Source organism: Neofelis nebulosa, chromosome X (genome assembly GCF_028018385.1).
Source record: "Neofelis nebulosa isolate mNeoNeb1 chromosome X, mNeoNeb1.pri, whole genome shotgun sequence".
NCBI classification, from domain to species: domain Eukaryota; kingdom Metazoa; phylum Chordata; class Mammalia; order Carnivora; family Felidae; genus Neofelis; species Neofelis nebulosa.
In genome coordinates this window covers 59,616,127-59,640,443 of record NC_080800.1, presented here as the reverse complement: position 1 = coordinate 59,640,443, position 24,317 = coordinate 59,616,127, and the positions used below count along the sequence as shown (strand labels likewise).

The window sequence follows — 24,317 nt, the reverse complement described above, 5'->3', positions numbered from 1 at the left end:
CAGATTCTGTGTGTCTCTCTCTCTGCCCCATCTGCTGCTCATGCTCTGTCTCTGTCTGTCTCTCTCTCCCAAATATAAATAAAAAATTAAATAAATAAATATTAAAAAAATTTTTAAATCTCATGTATAAATTATAAAAAAAATCTGTTTCTTGGTTTGTCTCTTTTTCCCTTTGCTCATCCGTTTTGTTTCTTAAATTCCACATATAGAAGTACTGAGTAAATACCCAGTAATGCAATTACTGGATCATAGGGTAGTTTTTTTTTTTTTCTTAAAGTAAGCTCTATGCCTATCATAAGGCATGAATTTACAATCTCAAGATTGAGTCCCATGCTAGGATAGTTCTATTTTTTAACTTCTTGAGGAACCTCTATACTGTTTCTACACAGTGGCTGCACCAGTTTGCATTCCCACCAATAGTGCACGAGTGTTCTTTTTTCTCCACATCCTCGCCAACACCTGTTGTTTCTTGTGTTGTTGATTTTAGCCATTCTGACAGGTATGAGGTGTTATCTCATTGTTCTGATTTGCATTTCCCTGATAGTAAGTGATGTTAGACATTTTTTCATGTGTCTGTTGGCCAGCTGCATGTCTTCTTTAGAAAAATGTCGGGGCGCCTGGGTGGCTTGGTCGGTTAAGCGTCCGACTTCGGCTCAGGTCATGATCTCACGGTCCGTGAGTTCGAGCCCCGCGTTGGGCTCTGTGCTGACAGCTCAGAGCCTGGAGCCTGTTTCAGATTCTGTGACTCCCTCTCTCTCTCTGCCCCTCCCCTGTTCATGCTCTGTCTCTCTGTCTCAAAAATAAATAAACGTTTAAAAAAAAAAGAAAAATGTGTGTGTCTTCTGCCCATTTGTAACTGGATTATGTTTTGGGGGTGTTGAGTTTTGTAAGTTCTTTATATATTTTGGATTCTAACCCTTTATCGGATATGTCATTTGCAAATATCTTCCCTCATTCTGTAGGCTTTTAGTTTTGTTCTGTGCAGAAGCTTTCTGTTTTGATGTAGTTCCAATAGTTTATTTTTGCTCTTGTTTCCTGTGCCTCAGGAGACACATCTAGAAAAAAGTTGCCTCAGCCTGTGTCAGAGATTACTGCCTGTGCTCTCTTCTAGGATTTTTACAGTTTCAGGTCTCATATTTAGGTCTTTAATCCATTTAGAATTTATTTTTGTGTATGGTGTAAGAAAGTGGCTAAGTTTCATTCTTTTGCATGTAGCTGACCAGTTTTCTCAACACCATTTGTCCTTTTCTCATTGGATATTCTTTCCTGCTTTGTTGAAGATTAATTGACCATATAGTTGTGGGTTTATACTAATCCTTCTTTTTAAAGATGAAGATTCCTTATTTTTGCCTTCCTGCCTTTGCTCCTCTCTTATTTCACTCTTATCTTTTTCCTTGTTAAGCCTTACATTATAGAAATAGTACTACAATTTGAGTTCATCAGGGGCTTTTTTCCTCTCTCTGTCCTTAATTCACTCATCCATCAATTCATCCAATAAACATTTACTGAGTATCAGGAACTATGCTAGATGCTGGAGATAGAGATAAGTAAAAACTGGTCTCTATTATTGAGGAACTGACCGTCTAGCATTTCCCAATGTCTCCCTAAATACATATTTCCTTTTCTTCATTCCAGGGTACTTCAGAATGGTATAAAACATTAAGAATCCATGTGTTTCCATACTTGGTTCTAAAGAGTGAACTTCACTCTAATCAAATGATCGCCAAATAGCACTTCCATTTATTTGACCAGGTTATATGTAGGTTTGCCTGTGGTGAAAAAATAAAAGTTTGAGGGGCGCCTGGGTGGCTCAGTTGGTTGAACATCCGACTTCAGTTCAGGTCATGATCTCACAGTTCGTGAGTACAAGCCCCACGTCGGGCTCTGTGCTGACAGTCAGAGCCTGGAGCCTGCTGCAGATTCTGTGTCTCCCTCTCTCACCGCCCCTCCCCAGCTTGCATTCTGTCTCTGTCTCTCTCTCTCAAAAATAAACATTAAAATTTAAAAAAAAATTTTTTTAATGTTTATTTATTTTTGAGAGAGAGACAGAGACAGAATGCGAGTGGGTTAGGGGCAGAGACAGAGGGAGACACAGAGGCAGAAGCAGGCTCCAGGCTTTGAGCTGTCAGCACAGAGCCCAATGCGGGGCTCGAACTCACGAGCTGAGATCATGACCTGAGCCGAAGTTGGACGCTCAACCAAATGAGCCACCCAGGTGCCCCTAAAAAAATTTTTTTAATAAAGTTTGACATCCAGGAGTAATTAATTAAAGCATGGTACATCCAAATGATGAAATAATACACAGCCATTACAAATATGTTCTAGAACATATTGTACAAGATAATTCCAATTTTGTAAAAAATATGTATGCAAAAAAAGGACCAGAAAGCTATACATCAAATAGAGCAGTGGTTATCTCCAGGTATAATAGGTAGAATATAAGTGATTAGTGCTTTCCTCTTCAGGTTTTTCATGTTTTCCAAAATTTTTGTAGTGAACATTTGTATTTTTGTAATCAGAAAACATATATAAGTATATATATGTGCATATATATATACACATGTGTCTATATATTATATATAGACACATGTGTATATATAATTAAAATGAAAGAGCTCTTGTGAGGACAGGGATAGAGATTTTACCTGCCTTATAGTGCTTGCAGCACTTCAGGAGTGCTTTGTAAATGATGACTAACAAGTAACACAATTGAGAACTGTGTGGTAACTAACAAAGCTGAAAATGACAGTGTTGAATTGCAGGCCACACTCTTACCCAACCCCCCCACCCAGTTCTATATTACAGCCTTTTATCTGTGGCTGGTACATATTCAGATCTATCAACTGTGGGCATTCTTGGCTTAAAGACAAAAAATATATATATTTATACAATATGAAGGTTTCAGGATACAAAGTCCCAGACCATGCATGAGGTCAGATATATTTCTCTTTCTTTTTAATTTTTTTTAAGGTTTATTCATTTTTGAGAGACAGAGTGCAAGCGTGGGTGGGGCAGAGAGAGAGGGAGACACATAATGTGAAGCAGGCTCCAGGCTTTGAGCTGTCAGCACAGAGCCTGATCCAGGGCTCAAACTCACAAGCTGTGAGATCATGACCTAAGCCGAAGATGGACGTTTAACCGCTTAACCGACTGAGCCACCCAGGCGCCCCTATTTTTTTTAAAATGACAATAGTAACTGGGGCTCCTGGGTGCCTCAGTTGGTTGAGCTCCCAACTTCAGCTCAGGTCATGATCTCACAGTTTGTGAGTTCAAGCCCCACATTGGGCTCTCTGCTGTCAGCATAGAGCCCACTTTGGATCTTCTGTCCCCCTCTCTCTTAACCCCTCCCCCCCCTCTCAAAAATGAATAAACATTAAAAAAATAATAAAATTATAATAGTAACCTATTAATCAGTACCTATTAAATACCTACTATAAGTCAGACAGTTGTACACCCCACTTAAGTGCATCCCTATGAGGTATAATCTCCAGTATTTCCTTCCAGTAGTTTTCTGTGTATACATGTACAATTGACCCTTGAACAACATGGAGGTAGGGGCGGTGACCACCCTGTGTAGTTGAAAACCTAAGCAGGGGCTCCTGGGTGGCTCAGTCACTTAAGCGTCTGACTTTGGCTCAGGTCATGATCTTACAGTTCATGAGTTCAAGCCCCACATCAGGGTCTCTGCTGTCAGCTCAGAGCCTGCTTCAGAGCCTCTGTCCCCCTGTTTCTCTGCCCCTACCCCACTTGCACATGCACACATACTATCTCTCTCTCAAAAATAAACATTACAAAAAGAAAATCCAAGTATAACTTTTGACTCCCCCAAAACTTAACTACTACTGTTGACTGGAAGCCTTACTAATAACAGTTGATTAACACATATTTTGTATGCTATGTGCTTGTACTCTTACAGTAAGATAAGCTAGAGAAAAGAAAATGTTATTAAAAATCATAAATAAAATACATTTACAGTACTGTACTTATTTTAAAAAATCCACATAGGGGTGTACCCACACAGTTCAAACCCATGTTGTTCAAAGGTCAACTGTATATAGAATTTGTCTACAAAGTTAGCATCATATTTTAACTCCTTTTAAAAAAATGTAACATGGTGGGGAACCTGGCTGGTTCAGTCCGTAGAGCATGGGCCTCTTGATCGTGGGGTTGTAAGTTCAAGCCCCACACTGGGTGTACAGATGAAAAATAAAAATAAAGGGGCGCCTGGGTGGCACAGTCGGTTAAGCGTCCGACTTCAGCCAGGTCACGATCTCGCGGTCTGTGAGTTCGAGCCCCGTGTCAGGCTCTGGGCTGATGGCTCGGAGCCTGGAGCCTGTTTCCGATTCTGTGTCTCCCTCTCTCTCTGCCCCTCCCCCGTTCATGCTCTGTCTCTCTCTGTCCCAAAAATAAAAAAACAAAACAAAACAAAACAAAAAGTTGAAAAAAAAATAAAAATAAATAAAAATAAAAATAAAAATGTAACATACAGGAGCATTTTTGTGTGTCATTAATTCTTTTAATAGATTAAAGTCTATGTTTTTAAAGATTCTTTTTAAAAAATGTTTATTTTATTTATTTTGAGAGAGAGCACAAAGGAGGGGCAGAGAGAGACAGAGAGACTCCCAAGCAGGCTCCATACCATCAGTGCAGAGCCAGACGTGGGATTTGATCTCATGAACAGCAAGATCATGACCTGAGCTGAAACCAAGGGCCAGACACTCACCAAATGAGCCAGCCAGGTGCCCCGACTAAAGTCTATTTTTAGAGCAGTTTTAGATTTACAGCACGAGCAGGTTGAAAGAACAGAGAGTTCCCATATACTCCCTGCCCACCCCATACTCACCCCAGGGCACAGCCTCCCTTGACTATCAACATTCCTTACCAGAATGGTATATTAGTTACAATTGATGACGAATCATTATTATTCGAAGCCCATAGTTCACATAGGGGTTTGCTTTTGGGGTTGTACATTCTATGGGTTTTGATGATGTAAATATGTCTCCATCATAATAGCATACAGAATAGTTTCAGTATCCTAAAAATGGTCTGTGCTATGCTGTCATTGGTTTTTTATTTTTTTTTATTATTTAAAAAAAAATTTTTTTTTAACGTTTATTTATTTTTGAGACAGAGAGAGACAAAGCATGAACGGGGGAGGGTCAGAGAGAGGGAGACACAGAATCTGAAACAGGCTCCAGGCTCTGAGCTGTCAGCACAGAGCCTGACACGGGGTTCGAAGTCATGGACTGCGAGATCATGACCTGAGCCAAAGTCGGCCGCTTAACCGACCGAGCCACCCAGGCGCCCCTGTCATTGGTTTTTTAAATGTTTATTTATTTTTGAGAGAGAGCAGGGAAGGGGCAAAGAGAGGGAGACAGAGAGGATCCAAAGCAGGTTCTGTGATGACAGCAGTGAGCCAGTGTGGGGCTCGATCATGACATGTGAGATCCTGACCTGAGCCGAAGTCACCCACCCAGGTGCCCCAGTCATTGTTTTTTTAAAATGTTAATGAGTATATCCATTGTATGAATATAGACAAAACTGATTTAACTAATCCCCTATTATTGCGCATTTAGATTGCTTTCTTATCTGTTTTAAATTTTTTTTTTCAACGTTTTTTATTTGTTTTTGGGACAGAGAGAGACAGAGCATGAACGGGGGAGGGGCAGAGAGAGAGGGAGACACAGAATCAGAAACAGGCTCCAGGCTCCGAGCCATCAGCCCAGAGCCTGACGCGGGGCTCGAACTCACGGACCGCGAGATCGTGACCTGGCTGAAGTCGGACGCTTAACCGACTGCGCCACCCAGGCGCCCCTCTTATCTGTTTTAAAGATGAGAAAATTAAGACCTGGTGACGACCTTGTGATTTGTCCAAAGTCAACTGACTAAAATGCAAGCAGAGTTGAGATTAGAATCCTGGTCTGTTTCTGTCTCCGCAGCCCACACGCTTTTATGCCACCACTCTGACACCATTAATCCTTCCTTAAACTGTCTCCCTTCAACTTGAAACCGGGTGTTCTGCACAAACAGACCAGCCAAGGATCCAAGTATGGGTTGAGAAGGGCCAGCAACACAGAAGAACGAGGTGGACCAACTGAGATGGAACAAATTGAAAATGAGAAGGGAGGTACAGGGACATAGAAATAAGCAGAAGGTAGGAGGTAGGTACACAGAATACTGGTTACAGTATAAAGGACACTGGGTTTGGGAAACTGAAGGGGAAAACTCTTGCTTTTATCTCTGTATGTAGGAGAGAGCAAAGATAATCTCAAGGCCATGTGGGGAGCCAGGAAGGATTAAGGTTTCTGGGTAAGTAAATGAGACAAGGGAGGATAAAACTCTCTGGGACTAGAAGGCTAGGAGAGGCTTAGTGTGGGAAGGAAGGCCCACAGCAAAGAGGCAAGCTAGAGCAGGCACTGGACACCAAGCCTACACGTTCCTAAATCTGTGGCAGGACTCCCCTCCGGCCTAAGCCTCCTCCAGTATCTCAGACACTAGAAGCTCTCCAGCCCTTAGGGGTTGGAGAAGGAAAGTAGGGGGCAGAGACTGCAAAGTGCACTAACTATAATGGGGACTGAGGAAAGATCCTGGCACACATTTTTTTTTTAAACCGGTAGGCCTAACGCTAGTGCCCCCTCCCCCTACCCCACTTCTCAAGCTTCACCCTCAGCCACACCCACACGCTAAGGACCATCCGGGAGTGGAGGGAGGGAGGGACGGGGAAAAGCGTGTGTGCGCGCGCGTGCGTGCTCGTGCAAACGAGAGGCAGAGGGACCGGAGACAGAGACTGAGACTGAGACAAAAAGAGACTGGCAGAGAGAGAGAGAGAGCGCCAGAGAGAGAGAAAGAGAGAGAAGGAGGAGGAAAGAGACTGACAAGGACAGAAGGAGGGAGGGAGGAAGAGAGAGGCTGAGAGAGAGAGGAGGAAACACAGCTCTCGGCCTTGGTGAGGAAAACTACTGTAGAGATAAGGCAGGGAGCTCCTGCTGGAAGACTCTGGGAGAAGATCCCAGAACTTACCCTAAGACCGTTGAGGGAGTGGGGGAGTGTCTTTGCGGGGCCTGGTTTTGGGGTCATCAGGCAGTAACGGTTACTGCATAGGCGTTGTCACTGAGCCAGAGCCATTTAACCCGCCCTGGGTGGCTGGAAACCAAGCCTAAGACACCCCACAACTATGACATTCAGAATGGTTAGGGGAGCCCAAGGCTGCAGACAAGGGAAGGAGGGGCACGTGAGGGCTGGGTCCCTGCCTACCCTCCTCCCCACTCCGCTGTCACTCATTACCCCAACAGTCTCCCAGGGGGCGGGCCCCGGAGAGGTGGGGTTGGGGGGAGGGTAATCTTGGCAGGCGCCTGCTGCATGGCGTAGGTAGGGACTATCGGGGGGGGGGGCGGACGCTGGGGGGTTGAACACGAGTGGGAAGCGAGGAGAGACACGGGGAGGGGGAGGGGACCGGGAACCATTTGAATGAGAGGAGGGGATCACGGGTAGAGTGGGCTCCAGGAGGTAGGGCGGGCACGGGTGTGACGGGGGGGGGGGGGGGAAGGGGAGAAGACTCTTGAGCCAGGTAAGAGAAGCAGGTGCGTAGATGTATTTTTTGTAGGTTAGTGTACTCGGCCGTTCCGTGGAGAGGGGTGCCGCCTTTCCCGAGGGCGGGCTTCAAAGCTCCAGAGGCTAGCTTTTCCTCCTCAACTAACGGGGCCCCGGGCGGGGGCTCAAGCTCCATCTCCAACGACTACGTTCCACTCCGCAATTTCCAGGCGGCCACTGGGCTGGGAGTCTCGCGCCGGGGGCCGGCGCTGTCTCGCGAGCCCCCTCCACGAGCCAGCCAATGGGGTTGGTTGCTGGCGCCGCCCGCCCGCCTGGTGCAGAGCGCTGGGCGCTGTGAGCGGCGCTGCCATTTAAAGGGGCCGCGACCCCTGTCCCGGCTGCTAGGGAGGGAGGTGGAGAAGGAGCGCGGGGCCGTCGCTGTCTGCAGTTCTAGGCTTGTAGCCGGTACACTAACCCTGCCGCAGGTAGGGGTCGGGCCTGATCAAGCCGAACCGAACCTGCAGGCGGGATTTCGCCGTAGCCAGGAAGGGGGGGGGGGTCTAAGGAGAGATCGTAGCTCCAAAATGTCTTCCTGTAAATGCCTGAGGTGGGGGGTGGGCAACAGGAGAAGGAGGACTAGGGGAGCAATAGGAGGGGGGAACGGGGCTGAGGAAGTGGGCGACCCTGAAAGGTAACTGGGGGGAGGGGTTAGGAAGGGCAGTTTGTGGGGGCGAGGGAAGGGCTGAGGGGAGGACCTTGCAACGCGGGGAGGGGGGGGTGGGGCCAGACAGGGTGGGTAAAGACTGGGGAGCTGAGGGGCTCTGGGAGAGAGGGGAGGAGATAAGAACTGAGATCGCGGGGGTGGGAAAGGCTCTTGGTGGCAACAGCCCTAGGAGACTCTAAGGGGGGCGTTCAGCCCGAGTTGGGGGGGTAGTGAAAGGTAGAGGGGGAGGGGAACTGTGAGTTGCAGTGGGGTGGCGGGGGCAGGCGGGAGGGTGGAACGACCGACTGCCTGGCTAGTGTGGGCACGGGGCCAGGGCGGGGAACGCCTCTCCCCACAGGGGGCGCTGTATGGGGGGGAGTGGTCATTCGGACTAGAACCAGTGGAAATGCTTGTCGGTGTGGTGGGGGCTGTTCATGAGAAATCCAAGTGGGTGATGGGGTGTGTCCCAGAACCTATATAAGAAGGAATTCTGGCGAAGACAACCTCTTTTGCCCCTTCTTCTACCCCTAATCTACAGCCCATATCCAGTCATCCTCATGGACCCCAGTGACTTTCCCAGTCCGTTTGACCCATTGACCCTGCCAGAGAAGCCCCTGGCTGGAGACCTTCCAGTAGACATGGAATTTGGAGAGGATCTACTGGAATCCCAGACTGCCCCAACTCGAGGATGGGCACCCCCTGGCCCTTCTCCATCCTCAGGAGCCCTGGACCTGCTTGATGCCCCTGCTGGCCTGGAAAAAGACCCTGGAGTCCTGGATGGAGCCACTGAGCTGCTGGGGCTGGGAGGGCTGCTCTATAAAGCCCCCTCTCCCCCAGAGGTGGACCATGGTCCTGAGGGGACCCTTGCTTGGGATGCAGGAGATCAGACCCTAGAGCCTGGACCAGGGGGCCAGACCCCTGAGGTGGTACCACCTGAGTCAGGGGCTGGGGCAAATCCCTCTTCACCACAGGGGTTACTAGAGCCTTTGGCTCCAGATTCGCCGATAACACTGCAGCCCCCCCATATTGAAGAGGAGGAGACCACCAACATAGCTACAGGGAGAAGGGGCTCCCCTGGGCAGGAGGAGGAGCTTCCCCAAGGGCAGCCACAGAGCCCAAATGGTCCCCCCAGCCCTTCAGTGGGAGAGACTCTGGGGGATGGAATCAACAGTTCTCAGACCAAACCTGGGGGCCCTAGCCCTCCTGCACACCCTTCCTTGCCAGGTAGGTCACCTAATCAGCTGGAGAATCCAGGCTGGGGAGAGGGTAGGGGTAAGTAGGGGTGGTTGTGTGTTTGGGGAAAACATAAGGGAGGGGGAAGAGGGTGGACAGACAAGAGTAGGGATATGTATGGAGAAGGAGTTGGGAGCTTGGAAGGGAGGACGAGGGGCTGTAATGAACATTAAGGAAAGTAGGGGTAGGGAGGCAGCTCAGTGGCTATGGGAGGGTAATAGGGGGGAGGTTTCAGGGGGTGGGTTGGGAAGAATGGATTTGTTGGGAGAGGTTCCCTTTTTCTTACCCCCAGGGGGCTGTTGTGCCAGGGTCCTTTCTTTACAATTTGGAGAGAACACCAGGCTTCTTGGTGCTAAGATCTTTCCAGCTGTTTTGTTCTAGAAGAGAGTGGGGTTTCTGAGTTGGATGAATGATAACTAGGTTCTGGAGCCGCCAACAGCATAGTGATTTCAGGGGAATGGTAGAAATGCAGGGCCTGGAATTGTGTCTCTGATAGGGGAGGAACAGCCTGGGCTTGAGAGGCTCTCATTTCCCCCCTCTTTCTGCCTAGTGGTGTGCCTCTCTCCCAGGTTGTGACCAGGGTCTTGGGGCTTATATAACCACCTGAGTCCAGGGGAACCTCTCCATACATAATGCTTCCTTTTCCCTTTGCTACCTTTGGGTGCTTGCATTTGTTGTCAGTGAACTATAAGTTCTCTGATGAAAGACCTATTATCTGTGTTTCCTTAACTCCCAATGATTGGGACAGAGGCTGGGGGGAAGGCTAAGATTTTTTTTTTTCTAATGGAGAATAGCTGCCCCCTCCCCTCCCTTAGAACAGAGCTTGAGGTAACCCTGAGAGGGGCCCCAAGAAGCCACAGGCACTTGAGTTTTCCCTTTCAGTTTTGAGTATGTTCTTCCCCAGGAATGGAGGCACGGAGGTTGGGCCAGAGAGGGGGTGGTGAGGGCAAGCTCAAGATTTAGGCTGTTTTCTGCTTCCTTTGCAGGAGATGGCCTGACTGGGAAGGCGAGTGAGAAGCCGCCTGAGAGGGTGAGGGGGGGAGGGGATTGGAAGGAGTCTGGTTCCCCCTATAGCTCTGGGAAGGACAGACCCTTCATTTTCCCTCCCAGATGTTGTTCTGGGGAGGGCTTGTGCAAGGAGAGTTAGGAGGAAGGGGGGGAGCTCTTGTGTCTCTTGCTTCTTAAGGAGAAAGTCCAGCCTCCTTTTCTCTCCTCCTCTCAGGCCTGGGCTGAGGGTCCCTACTCTCCCTTACCCCTCCCATCTCTGTACCCCCCCCACACACACCCTGCACCAGTGCAGCAGGCCCTTTAGCCTGCCCCTGGTGTCAGCTTTCCTCCCCTCCCATGTTTCCAAGGTGCAGAAGAGAAGCGAGCGCGTTAGAAGAGTAGAGCCTCCAAAACCCGAGGTTGTGGATTCCACTGAGAGCAGTGAGTAGGACTTGAGGAAGTGTGACCGAGTGGGATGTGGCGGGCCACAGATCTCCTGGCTCCCATAGTGCTGCGCCCTGCAGAGTGTGAAGTGCCTATCTCTGCTGTGGGTTGGCATGGGAACCAGGGGCAGTGGGGGAAATTGAAAACAACAGCAGCGAGAATGGAGTTTCCTGTTTCAGCCATGCCATCCCTGTCCTGAATCTTCTCACTCAGAGCCCTCCTGGGCCCTCCCAGGGAGAGTGCCACCAGTGGCTTAAGATGCCAGCATGATGCGGGTGGGGGCGCAGAGGAAATAACTAGGGGGATGGGGCTCATCCGAGGAGCCAGTATCTGCTGAGCTGCCCGTTGGTCAGAGGAGAGCTGGTCCAGTAGCTTTTGCTCATGGTCCGTGTCCCCACTTCCACAGTTCCAGTGTCAGATGAGGATTCTGATGCCATGGTAGATGACCCCAATGATGAGGACTTTGTGCCGTTCCGGCCCCGGCGCTCCCCTCGCATGTCCCTACGCTCAAGTGTGGCACAAAGGGCCGGGCGCTCTGCGGTAGGCACCAAGATGACCTGTGCTCACTGCCGGACGCCACTGCAGAAGGGGCAAACCGCCTACCAGCGCAAGGGACTGCCTCAGCTCTTCTGCTCTTCATCCTGTCTCACCACTTTCTCTAAGAAGCCTTCGGGCAAAAAGACCTGTACCTTCTGCAAGAAGTACGTGAAGGTCCCCAGGGTGCAGGGAGGGCAGGGATCAGGCCAGGAGTAACTAGTGAGCCAGGGACTGTAGGCAAGAAGCTAGCAGAGTGGAACTGGGAGGGGGATCCGAGATTACTCGGCCTTGTGGTCATCGATCCCTGCGGAGGGGTGGGAGCTGATGAAACAAGGGGATGGTACTTAGTGAACATTCCAACCTGCTTCCACCTGCAGGGAGATCTGGAACACCAAGGACTCGGTTGTGGCACAGACTGGTTCAGGAGGCTCCTTCCATGAGTTCTGCACGTCCGTCTGTCTCTCCCTGTACGAGGCCCAACAGCAGCGCCCAATCCCACAGTCTGGGGATCCTGCCGACGCCACTCGCTGCAGCATATGCCAGAAGACTGGAGAGGTGAGGAAGCTCGATGGGAGCTGATTTGCAGAGCCTGGCTAGCCCTGACCTGCCCCTGCCATCCTGGGGCTGCAGGGGCCAGGCCCTGTGGAAGAGGGGAGTGGGGAGGAAGGGCAGCCATCGTGAGGGAGCATATTCAAGGATAGAGCTTCTCCAGGATGTATGCAGCCGGCCTTCCTTGCCTCCCGGGACCTCACCATCAAGTCGGCAGCCCGATGTGCAGGTTGGGGGGTCCCTGGGCCCACTGTGTGCTGTGAAGGTCTAGGGTGAGGTGGGGCGGGCCGTCCTTGCTTCAGGGTGGGTGGTGGTGCCCAGGCCCTGGCTCAGGGTGTGTGTGTGTACGGCAGGTCCTGCACGAGGTCAGCAACGGCAGCGTGGTGCACCGGCTCTGCAGCGATTCTTGCTTCTCCAAATTCCGGGCCAACAAGGGACTGAAAACCAACTGTTGTGACCAGTGCGGGGCTTACATCTACACCAAGACCGGGAGCCCTGGCCCTGAGCTCCTCTTCCACGAGGGCCAACAAAAGCGGTTCTGCAACACAACCTGCTTGGGGGCGTATAAGAAGGTGGGGCCGAGGGAGTAGTGCATTAGAGGGCTGTGGACGGGGGTGCGGTTCCTGGGTGACAAATAAAGGTGCCTGACGGGTCGAGGGTTGGGAAGAATAAAACAAATAAAGGGGGTTTCAATTGTATCTGTTATGTTTTATTTTTGAAGCTGGCTGGTGGATACACAGGTCTTTGTTATATCATCATCTACCCTTTTTTTGTATGCCTGAAATATCTCATGTTTTAAAAAATTTAACAAATAAAAGCGAAGGGACAAATCCAGCCTCAGCCTCTCCTTCCCCATCCTCACAGAAAAACACACGTGTGTACCCATGTGTCTGGTGCAAGACCCTGTGTAAGAACTTTGAGATGCTATCACATGTGGATCGTAATGGCAAGACCAGCTTGTTCTGTACCCTGTGCTGTACCACCTCTTACAAAGTGAAGCAGGCAGGGCTCACTGGTAGGTGCAAAGCCCTCTTCTCTGAGACCCCTGCTGGCCTTCCTTCTACCTCCCGTACTCCCTTCTTCTAAAGTGATCCCTGCTGCCCAACCTCAGCCCCGACCACATCTTCCCATGGATTTCCTGTTCCATCTCTGCACTGCCTTACACCTTCTGTGTGCTCTCTTTCTCTCTCTCTCCTTCTCTCTCTCTATCTCTCTCTCTCTTTCTTTCTCTCTCTCTCTTTCTCCTTTTCTCTCTGTGCCCCAGGCCCTCCCCGACCCTGCAGCTTCTGCCGCCGCAGCCTCTCTGACCCCTGTTACTACAACAAGGTTGATCGCACAGTCTACCAGTTCTGCAGCCCCAGCTGCTGGACCAAGTTCCAGGTACTCCAAACCCTGGACCAGGGATGAAAGAAGGGTGTGGTGACACAGGGTATGAGAGTTGGGGCAGGTAGGCCCGGGCAGAACTAAGAACGAACCTGACCCCCGCTCCCCGCCACCCCCACACACCTCCCTTACTTGTCTTCCTTCCCTCCAGCGCACAAGCCCTGAGGGGGGCATTCACCTGAGCTGTCACTACTGCCACAGCCTCTTCAGTGGCAAGCCTGAGGTCTTGGACTGGCAGGTAAGATCCCCACCCCTGCCGACATACTGCCACATAGACCGGACAGGCTGTCTGAAGGAGGCCTTCCCTCCACTTGGCTCTTGCCAGATCGGGATGTCACAGCTCCGTCCTCCCCGCCCTGTGCCCCTCATCTCAGGACCAGGTGTTCCAGTTCTGCTGCCGTGATTGCTGCGAGGACTTCAAGCGGCTCCGGGGTGTGGTGTCCCAGTGTGAGCATTGCCGGCAGGAGAAACTCCTGCATGAGAAACTCCGGTTCAGTGGGGTAGAGAAGAGCTTCTGCAGCGAAGGTAAGGAGGTGGGGAAAGGCACAGAAGAGCCTGAACCTTCCAGCTAGACAGGGTGGTGGGGGAAGGAGGGGGGCTTGCAATGTGGCACTTGGGGGGCGGTCGGGGGTCCCCTGCTCACTGTGTTGTCCTCCTCCCATCCCCTCCCCCTCCATCCGTCTCTCCGTCCATCCGGAGGCTTCAAGGTACGAGAGGCTGGTGGAGGTTTTAGGTGGACCGCCTTGGAAAGGTTGGGCCCCGGCCATGGTGATCTCTGGGTCTCTGGACTCTCTCCTCTTGCCCTCTTCCCAGGCTGTGTGCTGCTGTACAAACAGGACTTCACCAAGAAGCTGGGGCTGTGCTGTATCACTTGTACCTACTGCTCCCAGACCTGCCAGCGTGGAGTCACCGAGCAGCTGGATGGCAGCACCTGGGACTTCTGCAGTGAGGACTGTAAGAGCAAGTACCTGCTGTGGTACTGCAAGGTAAGGGGGGCAGGGCACTGGAAAGGAGGGAAGGGGTGCCAAGGGGCACAGGCTGTTACACTGGCCTCAGGGTGCGGGCCGATCTCCAGGGAGGGGGCTCTGGTTGGCCCGGCTTCTGAAGGGAGCAGCACGGCCTCTTCCAGGGCAAAGGGCCCAGCCCCCTTTAGGGAGGCAGGTCTGACCGTCCTGTTGATGCCCCCCAGGCCGCCCGGTGCCACGCCTGTAAGCGCCAGGGGAAACTGCTGGAGACCATCCACTGGCGTGGGCAGATCCGTCATTTCTGCAACCAACAGTGTCTGCTGCGCTTCTACAGCCAGCAGAACCAACCTAACTTGGATACCCAGAGCGGGCCTGAGAGCCTCCTGAACAGTGAGTCCTGGGCAGGGGGCATGCTCTGTTAGCACTGGCCTGGACCCTTTTCACCCTAGGCCCAGCCCCTCTCTCCCTTCTCTCTTGCTTTCACCTCATCCTTGGCCAGACAGAGCTCCTTGTACTATATTCTTTTTCAGCTTCTGGACCGTGCAGGTACTAGGGGGAGCCTTGTTTCAAGGTCCTTAGAGTTCGAGTCTACTCGAACTGTATAAAGGATGTGTTTTGAGGGGATGGACACCGACCCAGGTGGGATGGGGCATGTGGGGGGCTGTGGTTAATTTTCAGAGAGCTGGAAGTGTCGGCATAAGCTCTACCTTTGAGGAGACCGAAGACTATTGTTTCTAGAATGTCACCTCAGTCTCTCCACTGCTTCAGGGGTACCAAACTTCCGAGGGTCATCTGAGTGGAAGGTCTCCAATTGTGCGTCATTGGGGGAACTGTCTTTTGATCTTCTTGGCAGCCAGGAGCAAAGAACCTTCTTGGCCAGTGTTGCTGGGACCTAGAGAAGACTACATCTGAGGGTGGGGGGTGGTGAGAAGGGGATATTCTAGATCTCCCATTTGCATCTAGTGTGCCTTTCAATGGAGCTCTTGTGGAATGGGGATGAGGAGAGCGGAGAGCAAGTTCCTCAGATGAGAGCATTCATTTGTTTTGATCTATAGGTCAGTCTCCCGAGTCGAAGCCCCAGGCACCATCTCAAACCAAAGTGGAGAACAGCAGTACAGTGAAGACCCCAGAGGAAAATGGGAATCTGGGCAAGGTCAGGGCAGAAGCCAAGGGGGTGGATGGCCTCAGAGGAGGGTATGCTGGTTGGCAGCTCTAACATTCCTTGGTCTCTGCAGATCCCTGCCAAGACCCGATCGGCTCCCGCTGCTTCCACCCCTCCTCCACCCCCGCCACCCCCAGCAACACCCCGCAAAAACAAAGCGGCCATGTGTAAACCACTGATGCAGAATCGGGGGGTCTCCTGCAAGGTGGAGATGAAGTCCAAAGGGAGTCAAACAGGTGAGCCAGGGTACCTAGACATCCCAGGCTACATTCCATAGTCCTAGGCCTCCAGCCCTGTGCCTGGGAGCTGGACAGGGGGTTTATGAGATGGCTGAAGCATCGTGCACATGGTTGTCCCGGAATCCTCGAGTTGTCTCTCAACCTCTGGTTCTAGGGCAGTTTTGTGACACTGAGCACGTGTTAGAGCTTTTGGGGTAGAGGGGGACAGGCAAGCATCAGGCTCTGGGCCAGACGTGGTACATCTAGCAGGGGCTCTGAGAAGACCCCTTTCTTGTCAATAGAAGAGTGGAAGCCACAGGTGATAGTGCTGCCCATCCCAGTGCCCATCTTTGTGCCAGTGCCTATGCATCTGTACTGCCAGAAAGTCCCGGTGCCTTTCTCCATGCCCATCCCGGTAAGTTTCCCTGCCCTTCCTTGTGTGGTCTCCTTTACCCTTTCAGGATTGAGACCCATGCTCCCCGCCCCCCCCCCCCCCGCCCTTACTCTCATCAGCTGTCCCTCTCATTCGCTGGGGTGGTTGTTGGTGTTCAGTTGGGATTCCTGCCTCCAGGTGCCTGTGCCCATGTTCCTGCCCACCACCTTGGAGAGCACAGACAAGATTGTGGAAACCATTGAGGAGCTGAAGGTGAAGATCCCTTCCAACCCCTTGGAGGCTGACATCCTGGCTATGGCAGAAATGATTGCAGAGGCTGAGGAGTTAGACAAGGCCTCATCTGACCTTTGTGGTACGCCATGGGGGGTGGTGATGAGGGAGACAGGGTGCTACTGGCCTGTGTCAGCCTAAGGGGGAGGAGTGTGGTAATCTTGGTGCCTTAGAAGGACTGGGGAGTAGTTGGGATTAGCCCCTGAAGGCCTGTGGGGGCGCTAGGCAGGAGCTGCAGTGACCAAGCCACCTTCCCTGTCCCCCAGATCTTGTGAGCAACCAGAGTGCAGAGGGGCTTCTGGAAGACTGTGACCTGTTTGGGCCAGCTAGAGATGATGTCCTGGCCATGGCCGTCAAGATGGCCAATGTCTTGGATGAACCTGGGCAAGACTTGGAGGCGGACTTCCCCAAGAGTGAGTGGGACTTGAAGTGTGTCCACTGGGTGTGGTAGGATTTGTGCCAAGAGGCATGAAGTGTCCATTGTGATCTGAGCATGACCCCAAAGCAGTGCTCTTTGTGACCCTGTGACAGAAGGTTCTCACAGGGACTAGTGCCAGAGATACCGGGACAGGTGCACTGTTTTGCAGTTGTGTCTAGCTTTTGTTTAATCGTGGCAGAACACATAACACAAAATTTACCATCTTAACTGTGTTTAAGCATGCAGTTCGGTAGCATTACGAACATTCCCATCATTGTGACTTTTTGCATTTATGTGTCTTGGAGCGTGTTCTTGGTACAGCTTTGCTGCTTCCTACCGAGTACAGTAAGGCTGTATAGGAGTCTCATCTCCAGTCAAGTGGCCAAGTGGCAGGGGTAGGGTGTGAGGACCACAGGGTTGAGATCTTAAAAAAAATTGATTTCTTCCTCCTTTCCTCTCTAACAGACCCTCTGGACATTAACCCCAGTGTAGACTTCCTCTTTGATTGTGGCCTGGTAGGGCCCGAGGATGTGTCTGCTGAACAAGATCTTCCCCGCACCATGAGGAAGGTGAGGGCCAGGGCTGCTAAATCCACAGAAGGAGGAGGCTCAAAGAGGTTTTTTTGGGGGGGTGGGGGCGGCTCTTGTAGTCAAGCCGGTGGCCTTAGTTTGACTTTCCTGACCTCCGTTGTCTGCCACTGTGAGTACCAAGAAATAGTCACACTTTCTCTCTTCACGAGGTCACCAGGGCCATTTCTGGGGCTCTGTGCTGTGGAAGCTCGCTGCGTTCTTACATCAGGCCCTTGCTTCCCCAATGGTCAATACTATCCTGACTGGCTTCCGTGGTGCCCCTGGCCCTGCTTCTGCCACCCCTTTCCTTTCTCTTCCCCTCCAGGGTCAAAAGCGGCTGGTGCTTTCGGAGAGCTGTTCCCGGGATTCCATGAGCAGCCAGCCTAGCTGTACTGGACTCAACTATTCATATGGTGTCAATGCTTGGAAGTGCTGGGTGCAGTCAAAATATGCCAATGGAGAAACCAGCAAGGGGGATGAACTGCGCTTTGGCCGTAAGTATGGGGTGGGGGTGGGGAGGAAGGTACCCCGTGCTCAGGGGAGGGGCCCCCACCCATTTACCTAAAACACAGGGCCCCCTCGATGTGGGGAGAGGAGGAGGGCCAGGGCTGCAGTTCAGCTGAGGATGTGAGGATGTCTAGGGGTGATAAGGCCGTGATCACCGAAAGGTGTCCTGTGAAGATGGGGAGGAGTTGCAAAATAAGGGGAGAGGCTGTCTAGGTTTAAAGGCTGAGGGCGCTTTTTTTTTTTTTTTTTTTTTTGTAATGGGTGGGTTTGTTCTGGAGCTGGATGCACTAAGGGATGAAGGGATTAATGATGGAGCTAAATGAAATTCTCCACGCGGAGTTCTCTTAATCCCATCTACCTCCACTGTGTATCACTACAGCCAAACCTATGCGTATCAAAGAGGATATTCTGGCCTGCTCAGCTGCTGAACTCAACTACGGTCTGGCCCAGTTTGTGAGAGAAATCACTCGACCCAATGGTGAACGATACGAACCTGACAGTATCTACTATCTGTGTCTCGGCATCCAGCAGGTATCCCTGGCAGGCCGCCTGGCTTGCCGTCACTCTCAACATAGCAGGCAGGATCCCACCGGAAATGACTCTGTCCCGGCCCCTGTTCCTCACCCTGCCTCCTACCCTGAGCAGGTCCCCTTGGTAATCCTCCAGAACCATTCTAGGAAGGGAAAGACGGGTAGAGCTGAACTCTTTGGGTGGCGGGGTGATGTGTAGTTTCCCCTGCAAGAGGTCGGCCTCATGTTGTCTGACGAAGGAGGCTGGGCTTGTAAAGAACCAGCGACAACACAGCTCCCCAAACTTCTTCCTCTTCCAGCAGGGCCCCGGTACCTCAGATGGCGGGGGGTAATCCCTGGAGAAAAGCACTCTGGGTCACCTAATCAAGCAGTGCTTTCCCATTGCCTCCTCATTATCGAGGTCGCTGTGCTCGGGGCCTTTGGCATCACGTCTTTCCTCTAGAACCTAGAGTCTAGCTTTCTGTGCATGTTTTTCTTTCTTCAGTACTTGCTGGAAAACAATCGAATGGTGAACATTTTCACAGACCTTTACTACCTGACTTTCGTTCAAGAACTCAACAAGTCTCTGAGTACCTGGCAGCCCACACTCCTCCCCAACAGTAAGGGACAGGGACCTTGCAACCCCTCTGCCCTCTTCTCCATGCTTTCAGTACACCGTTCCAAGAGTCCTGGGCTCTTTGGTCTGCCACTCTCCACAAAGTGTCTGAGGGCAGGAGTTACGTCCCTGGGGGGGGCTCGGGGTTGAGAGCTAGAGGGGCCAGAGCCCCCATCCTTGAACACAACCTAGGTCTAGGTCTGAAAAAGGTGGCTTGGGTTTTGGTGGTGAGTGAAGAAAGAAGAGAAGGCACTGTGGGGCTCCTTGGGGTTTACATCTCCCTGCCTGTAACTCAAGGGTGGTCAGAGAAGCTCCAAGTGCAAGTGGAAACCATTTAAAAAGCCCAGTTCACTGTCTACTGTAGCAGGGTGTCTGCATTCTCAGTGCAGTTGCCACATACTGGCCAGGGATGGGGTGGGAAATGCTCGTGAGCGGGGCGTCTGGGATCGGAAGTGGCTGGGTGGGGCTGTTTGATCGCTCCTGACTGGCGTCTCCCCCTTGACCATTGCAGATACGGTGTTCTCCCGCGTGGAGGAAGAGCACCTGTGGGAGTGTAAGCAGCTCGGGGTCTACTCACCCTTTGTCCTCCTCAATACCCTCATGTTCTTCAACACTAAGTTTTTTGGGCTCCAGACAGCCGAGGAACACATGCAGCTCTCCTTCACCAACGTGGTGCGGCAGTCCCGCAAGTGTACCACCCCTCGGGGCACCACCAAGGTGGTGAGCATCCGCTACTATGCCCCCGTCCGCCAGAGGAAAGGGCGAGGTACGAGGCTATCCCCCACCCCTTTATCTTTCCCCCTCCCTGCTTTCCCCTCCCAGGCCCCTCCATGACTGCTGGCTTGGCCCTCTCCTTATCTTCCCTACCCCTTCCATTCCTGTGTTTGCCAAAAAGGCTAAAACAGCCAGTCCTGCAATCTGCTAGGCAGTGGCTCTTGCAGAAATAGGAGGTCACTCAGCTGCCTGTATCCTGCTCCCCTCCTTTTTCTTTTTCTTTTTCTTTTTCTTTTTTTTTCTCTTTCTCTTTCTTTCTCTTTCTTTTATTTACTTATTTTTAAAGAAATATTTCTTTGTGACCTTTTTTAAAGTTTATTTGTTTATTTTTGAGAAAGACAGAGACAATGTGAGTGGGAGAGGGGCAGAGAGAGGGGGAGAGAGAGAATCCCAAGCAGGCTCTGTACTGTCAGCACAGAGGCCAATGTGGGGCTCGAACTCATGAACCGTCAGATCATGAGTTGAGCCAAAACCAAGAGTCGGATGCTTAACTGACTGAGCCACCCAGGTGCCCCTCTTTTTTTTTTTTTAAGCTCAGTCTTTTTTTTTTAGAGGCTTATTTATTTTTGAGAGAGAGTGAGCAGTCAAGGGGTGGAAAGAGAGGGAGACAGAGGATCCGAAGTAAGCTCTGGGCTGACAGCAGAAAGCCCAATGTGGGGCACCAGCTCCTGAACTGTGAGATTATGACCTGAGCTGAAGTTGGACGCTTAACTGACTGAGCCACCCTGGCGCCTGGTGACTTTCCTCCTTTCAAGGCAATGTACTTTCTTGGGGTGGATGGTAGACAAGTAGGAAGCTGCTGGGTGTGTTCAGCTGTGGGGGAGAGTTGACAGGGTGAATAAGAGGCTTTCCCTGGTTCTGTGTTGCTGGGTGTGACAGAAACTGCACCTTGGTTTCCATTCTGGCCCTGGAGTCCCGTGCCATCTGAGTGCAATTCCCAAAGTCTCTTCTCTGAACCTGAGCCTCTGCCTGGGCTGAGGTACTGGGGGCTGGGACCATTGCTGTTTCCCTGTCCCGGAAGGCTAGCCCAGCCTTGCCATAGGGTCTGTTTTGTCAGTATGCATGCAAAGCTTCTGAGATGACTTCTTCAGGAAATCATTTTGGGGAGATTATAAAGGGAGACCTTGGCAGTGAGAACCAGGGAGGCCCACAGAACAACTCCCCCCCCCCGCTGTCACAGGACCTGTTTGCTTGACGTGGGGAGACTGACCGACCCTTCTTCTGCCTTTATTTCTCTGTGAGACTGTATTTGGTGTCCTGAGGCCTTCCCCCTGTGCCCTGGACTGTGCTCTTGGAGGTGGTTCATTGAGGCTGTGCTTGTAATGACTCTGTGTCATTTGCCTCATCTGCAGACACGGGCCCTGGGAAACGGAAGAGAGAAGAAGAAGCTCCTATCTTAGAGCAGCGTGAGAACCGCATGAATCCCCTCCGCTGCCCCGTCAAGTTCTACGAATTCTATCTCTCAAAATGGTGAGTTGGAAGCTTTGCAGGCGTGGCATTAGCATGGGGACCCAGGGGATCTACTTTGCCCTGGTAATTGATCTCTGTCCTCCCACCCCTCCCCCGACCCACCTCGCCACTGTTATAGCCCTGAAAGCCTCCGGACTCGCAACGATGTGTTCTACCTGCAACCCGAGCGGTCCTGCATCGCCGAGTCACCTCTCTGGTATTCCGTGATCCCCATGGACCGCAGCATGTTGGAGAGTATGCTCAATCGCATTCTGGCTGTGCGTGAGATTTACGAGGAGCTGGGTCGTCCTGGGGAGGAAGACCTGGACTGAGCCCATGTGCTATCTGTGTCTGTCTTTCACACCAACATCTGGCCTGGGGCCACGTCCCACAGGGCGACTGGCCCAGGAACCAATGCTACTCATCCTGAAGGGCCCTGACTGCCCTTCTCTACTCATCCATTCCCTGCCTTCCCTAGGAACCCCTGGCTCTTACCTTCTTCCACACCACTTGACAACCACAGGGCCCCAGTCCTCTGCACCCAGGGGCTGGTCTCCCAGCGATGGGCAAAACCCAGCTTGGCCATTTCCTTTATGCTTCAGAGTGAACCCCTTCTCCTGGGGGCCCAACTCTGGGTGGAGTGTTGAGAGCTCTGGTGATCCTGTTGGCTTTGGGTTTCCTGACCCATCCCATGTAGGTAAAGCTCCCTGTTCCTAGGTTTGGCCAAGGGAAGAACCCAGCTGCCTTCTCTGCCCTGTGCCCATCCCCTCCTTTTGCTCTTCCCCGGTACCACGCTAGAGGGTCTTGTATGGAAGACGGGAAAGAAAGTATGGCAGTAATGAGGGGACCATTTACCTAAACCACAGGGCTTAGATGCTCTTCCCCTCCCATGAGATAACTAGTTGTTGGAATCCCCGCGCCACCTCACTCCCCCTCCCCACCCCTGCAAGCACCAGCCCTTGGTGCCTCCATTTAAAAAACTTCCAAATGCTTTCTTTCCCTCAAAGGCAAAAGATGACTCTAAGTGTGGGGAACTGACTCCTGTCCCCTTGGTTTATGTGTTTGTCGCTCTCTGCCGTCTTAGGTTGGCATGAGCCATGGTGTCAACATGCTTAGCCCCCTTCTGTAACTGCCTCCCTTTAGTTCGATGGACAGAGTTTCCCAAGGCAAAAACTACCTTCTGACTTGGATTGGGGCTGGGTTTCCCCACTCGTGTTCTCCCCCCATCATAAGAGCCAGGCCAAGCCTGTGGGGGCCCTGAGTCATACGGGATGGGATGTGTGGTCAAAGGATAGGTGAAGAACTGTGGACATGGGTCCTGTGCCCACTGCCTGCATCTCTCTTCCCCATCTTGCCTTCATAGTTCCAGAAAACTATTAGCGTCCAGCAAAGGGGGTACCCAGTTCTTTCCCTGTTGGCTTTGCTGTTCCCCAGCCTCCTTTTTGTGTTTTTATAACTGTTACCAGTTTAGCCACTGTTTAAATTGTATATATTGTTCTGAGGCGCCTGGCCTGTCCCTTCAGTGAGCCATGCCCACCCTTGTGTTGTAGTGAGAAGCTGTTGTCACAACTAACCTTCTGTCTCTGGAATTGTTTGTTTCAAATAAAGAGTTAAAATTGTCTTTTGCCTTCTCTGGAGGAGGGAGAGCAGTATCAGGAGAGGTGGGGGCCTTAGTGGACCAGTGCCAGACCACTTCAAACTCTCAAGGGGGTAAAGAAGTGAGATGTCCCACCTCAGTTTCAAGAATCATTTTTACCTGCCTCGCTGAATGAATCCACTAAGAAATATGGTCTTTTTATTTTTCTTTCATTTTTTGAAAATTTACTTATTTTGAGAGAGAGAGAGAGAGAGAGACAGCGCGAGTGGGGGAGGGGCAGAGAGAGAGGAGAGAGAATCTCAAGGAGGCGCAGAGCCCGATGCGGGGCTCAAAATCACAAACCATGAGATCATGACCTGAGCTGTAACCAAGAGTTGGACGCCCAACCAACAGAGCCACCCAGGTGCCCCACGGTCCTTTTTAATAACAAGTTTCCAAATACTTAAAGGGGGAAAAATCAATTTCACAGCCATCTATTGAGGACCTACTATGTGAAGGACCTAAGATTCCATGCTTCAGAGAAGACAAAGATTCATGAGACCAGGGTCCTATCCCCAGCAGGCTCCCAGGCTCCAGGGGAGACAGACCACTGCACAGTTAGTTGTGAGACAGGCAGAATGAAATAAATATCTAGTGCTGTGGGAGAACAGGGAGATAATTCATTTCAAGTTTACAGGGAAGTATGTGCAACTGAGTGAGCTCGCTGGGGGCGATGGCATATAACCGGGGCCTCAGGGAATAAGTGGGAGGGGTTGGGGGGACCAGTACAACCAAAGCCATAGGGAAGCCAAGTGGGAGGCTGAAGTTTTCCAGCCAGGCAATCTGCAGCTTTGGGGAGGAGATCCTCACAACAGTATAAAGGGGGGGGGGGGAGGTAAGAAGTGCGGCTGATAGATTCTGTGGGCCTTGATGGGGGCTGCGGGGATAAAGAAGGAAAAGGGAAGATGGATTCAGATATTTCAAAGGTCAAGGCTATAGGATCTGGAGGAGAGGGAAGCGCTGAGCATGAATCCCAGGTTTCTAGCCTTGATAACTGGGAGGGAGAGTGAGATGCCTTTCACCAAGTTGGGAAACGAGCAGGATTGTTCTGTTTTATTTTTGTTGATGTTTTTTGCCAGGGAGTAGGGGTAACAGGGGGTTGGTAACAAGTTGAGGTTTGGGTCATGTTGGGTTTCTATTGAAACACTCAAGTGGTGGACTGTGCAACATAGCAAAAAGAACACCCAAACTGAAGTTTCTAATCCTAGCTGTGCCACTAAGAGTTGGGCAAGCCTACCTTTTTGAGCCTCACCTTAAAAATGCGTTCATGAGGCACCTGGGTGGCTCAGTCTGTTAAGCGTCCAACTTCGGCTCAGGTCATGATCTCATGGCTCGTGGATTTGAGTACTGTATCGGGCTCCCTGCTGACAGCTCAGAGCCTGGATCCTGCTTCGGATTCTGTCTCCCTCTCTCTGCCTCCCACTCTCAAAAATAAATAAACATTCAAAAAATGCATTCATATTC

At 51.4% G+C, this 24,317-nt stretch overlaps 1 protein-coding gene across 5 annotated transcripts; it reads left to right on the top strand.

Annotated features, from left to right (window-relative positions):
* Positions 1–6,830: 6,830 nt before the first annotated feature.
* Positions 6,831–22,836, top strand: ZMYM3 (zinc finger MYM-type containing 3). Of its 5 annotated transcripts, none has more exons than XM_058712590.1 (25): positions 6,831–6,946; positions 8,772–9,457; positions 10,453–10,496; positions 10,822–10,894; positions 11,304–11,598; positions 11,812–11,989; positions 12,337–12,555; positions 12,848–12,998; positions 13,248–13,363; positions 13,518–13,604; positions 13,741–13,891; positions 14,180–14,352; positions 14,556–14,721; positions 15,387–15,484; positions 15,567–15,729; positions 16,014–16,126; positions 16,283–16,457; positions 16,642–16,788; positions 17,259–17,362; positions 17,688–17,856; positions 18,249–18,400; positions 18,884–18,998; positions 19,506–19,760; positions 21,121–21,238; positions 21,357–22,836. In XM_058712590.1, exons 2-25 carry the CDS (start codon positions 8,791–8,793, stop codon positions 21,547–21,549), a joined length of 4,122 nt encoding a protein of 1,373 aa, XP_058568573.1. In that variant the 5' UTR covers positions 6,831–6,946; positions 8,772–8,790; the 3' UTR covers positions 21,550–22,836. The 5 variants fall into 5 exon arrangements, with proteins under 5 accessions (XP_058568573.1, XP_058568572.1, XP_058568574.1 ...); XM_058712589.1 differs by lacking the exon at positions 6,831–6,946 and adding an exon at positions 7,303–7,368; XM_058712591.1 differs by lacking the exon at positions 6,831–6,946 and adding an exon at positions 7,485–7,506.
* The last annotated feature ends 1,481 nt before the right edge of the window (positions 22,837–24,317 follow it).

Coding starts and splice junctions, on each gene's coding strand:
- ZMYM3 (XM_058712590.1), top strand. CDS start 8,791: ATGGACCCCAGTGACTTTCCCAGTCCGTTTGACCCATTGACCCTGCCA. Junction 15,730..16,013: donor GTCCAAAGGGAGTCAAACAG/GTGAGCCAGGGT, acceptor TCTTGTCAATAG/AAGAGTGGAAGCCACAGGTG. Junction 16,458..16,641: donor GGCCTCATCTGACCTTTGTG/GTACGCCATGGG, acceptor CCTGTCCCCCAG/ATCTTGTGAGCAACCAGAGT.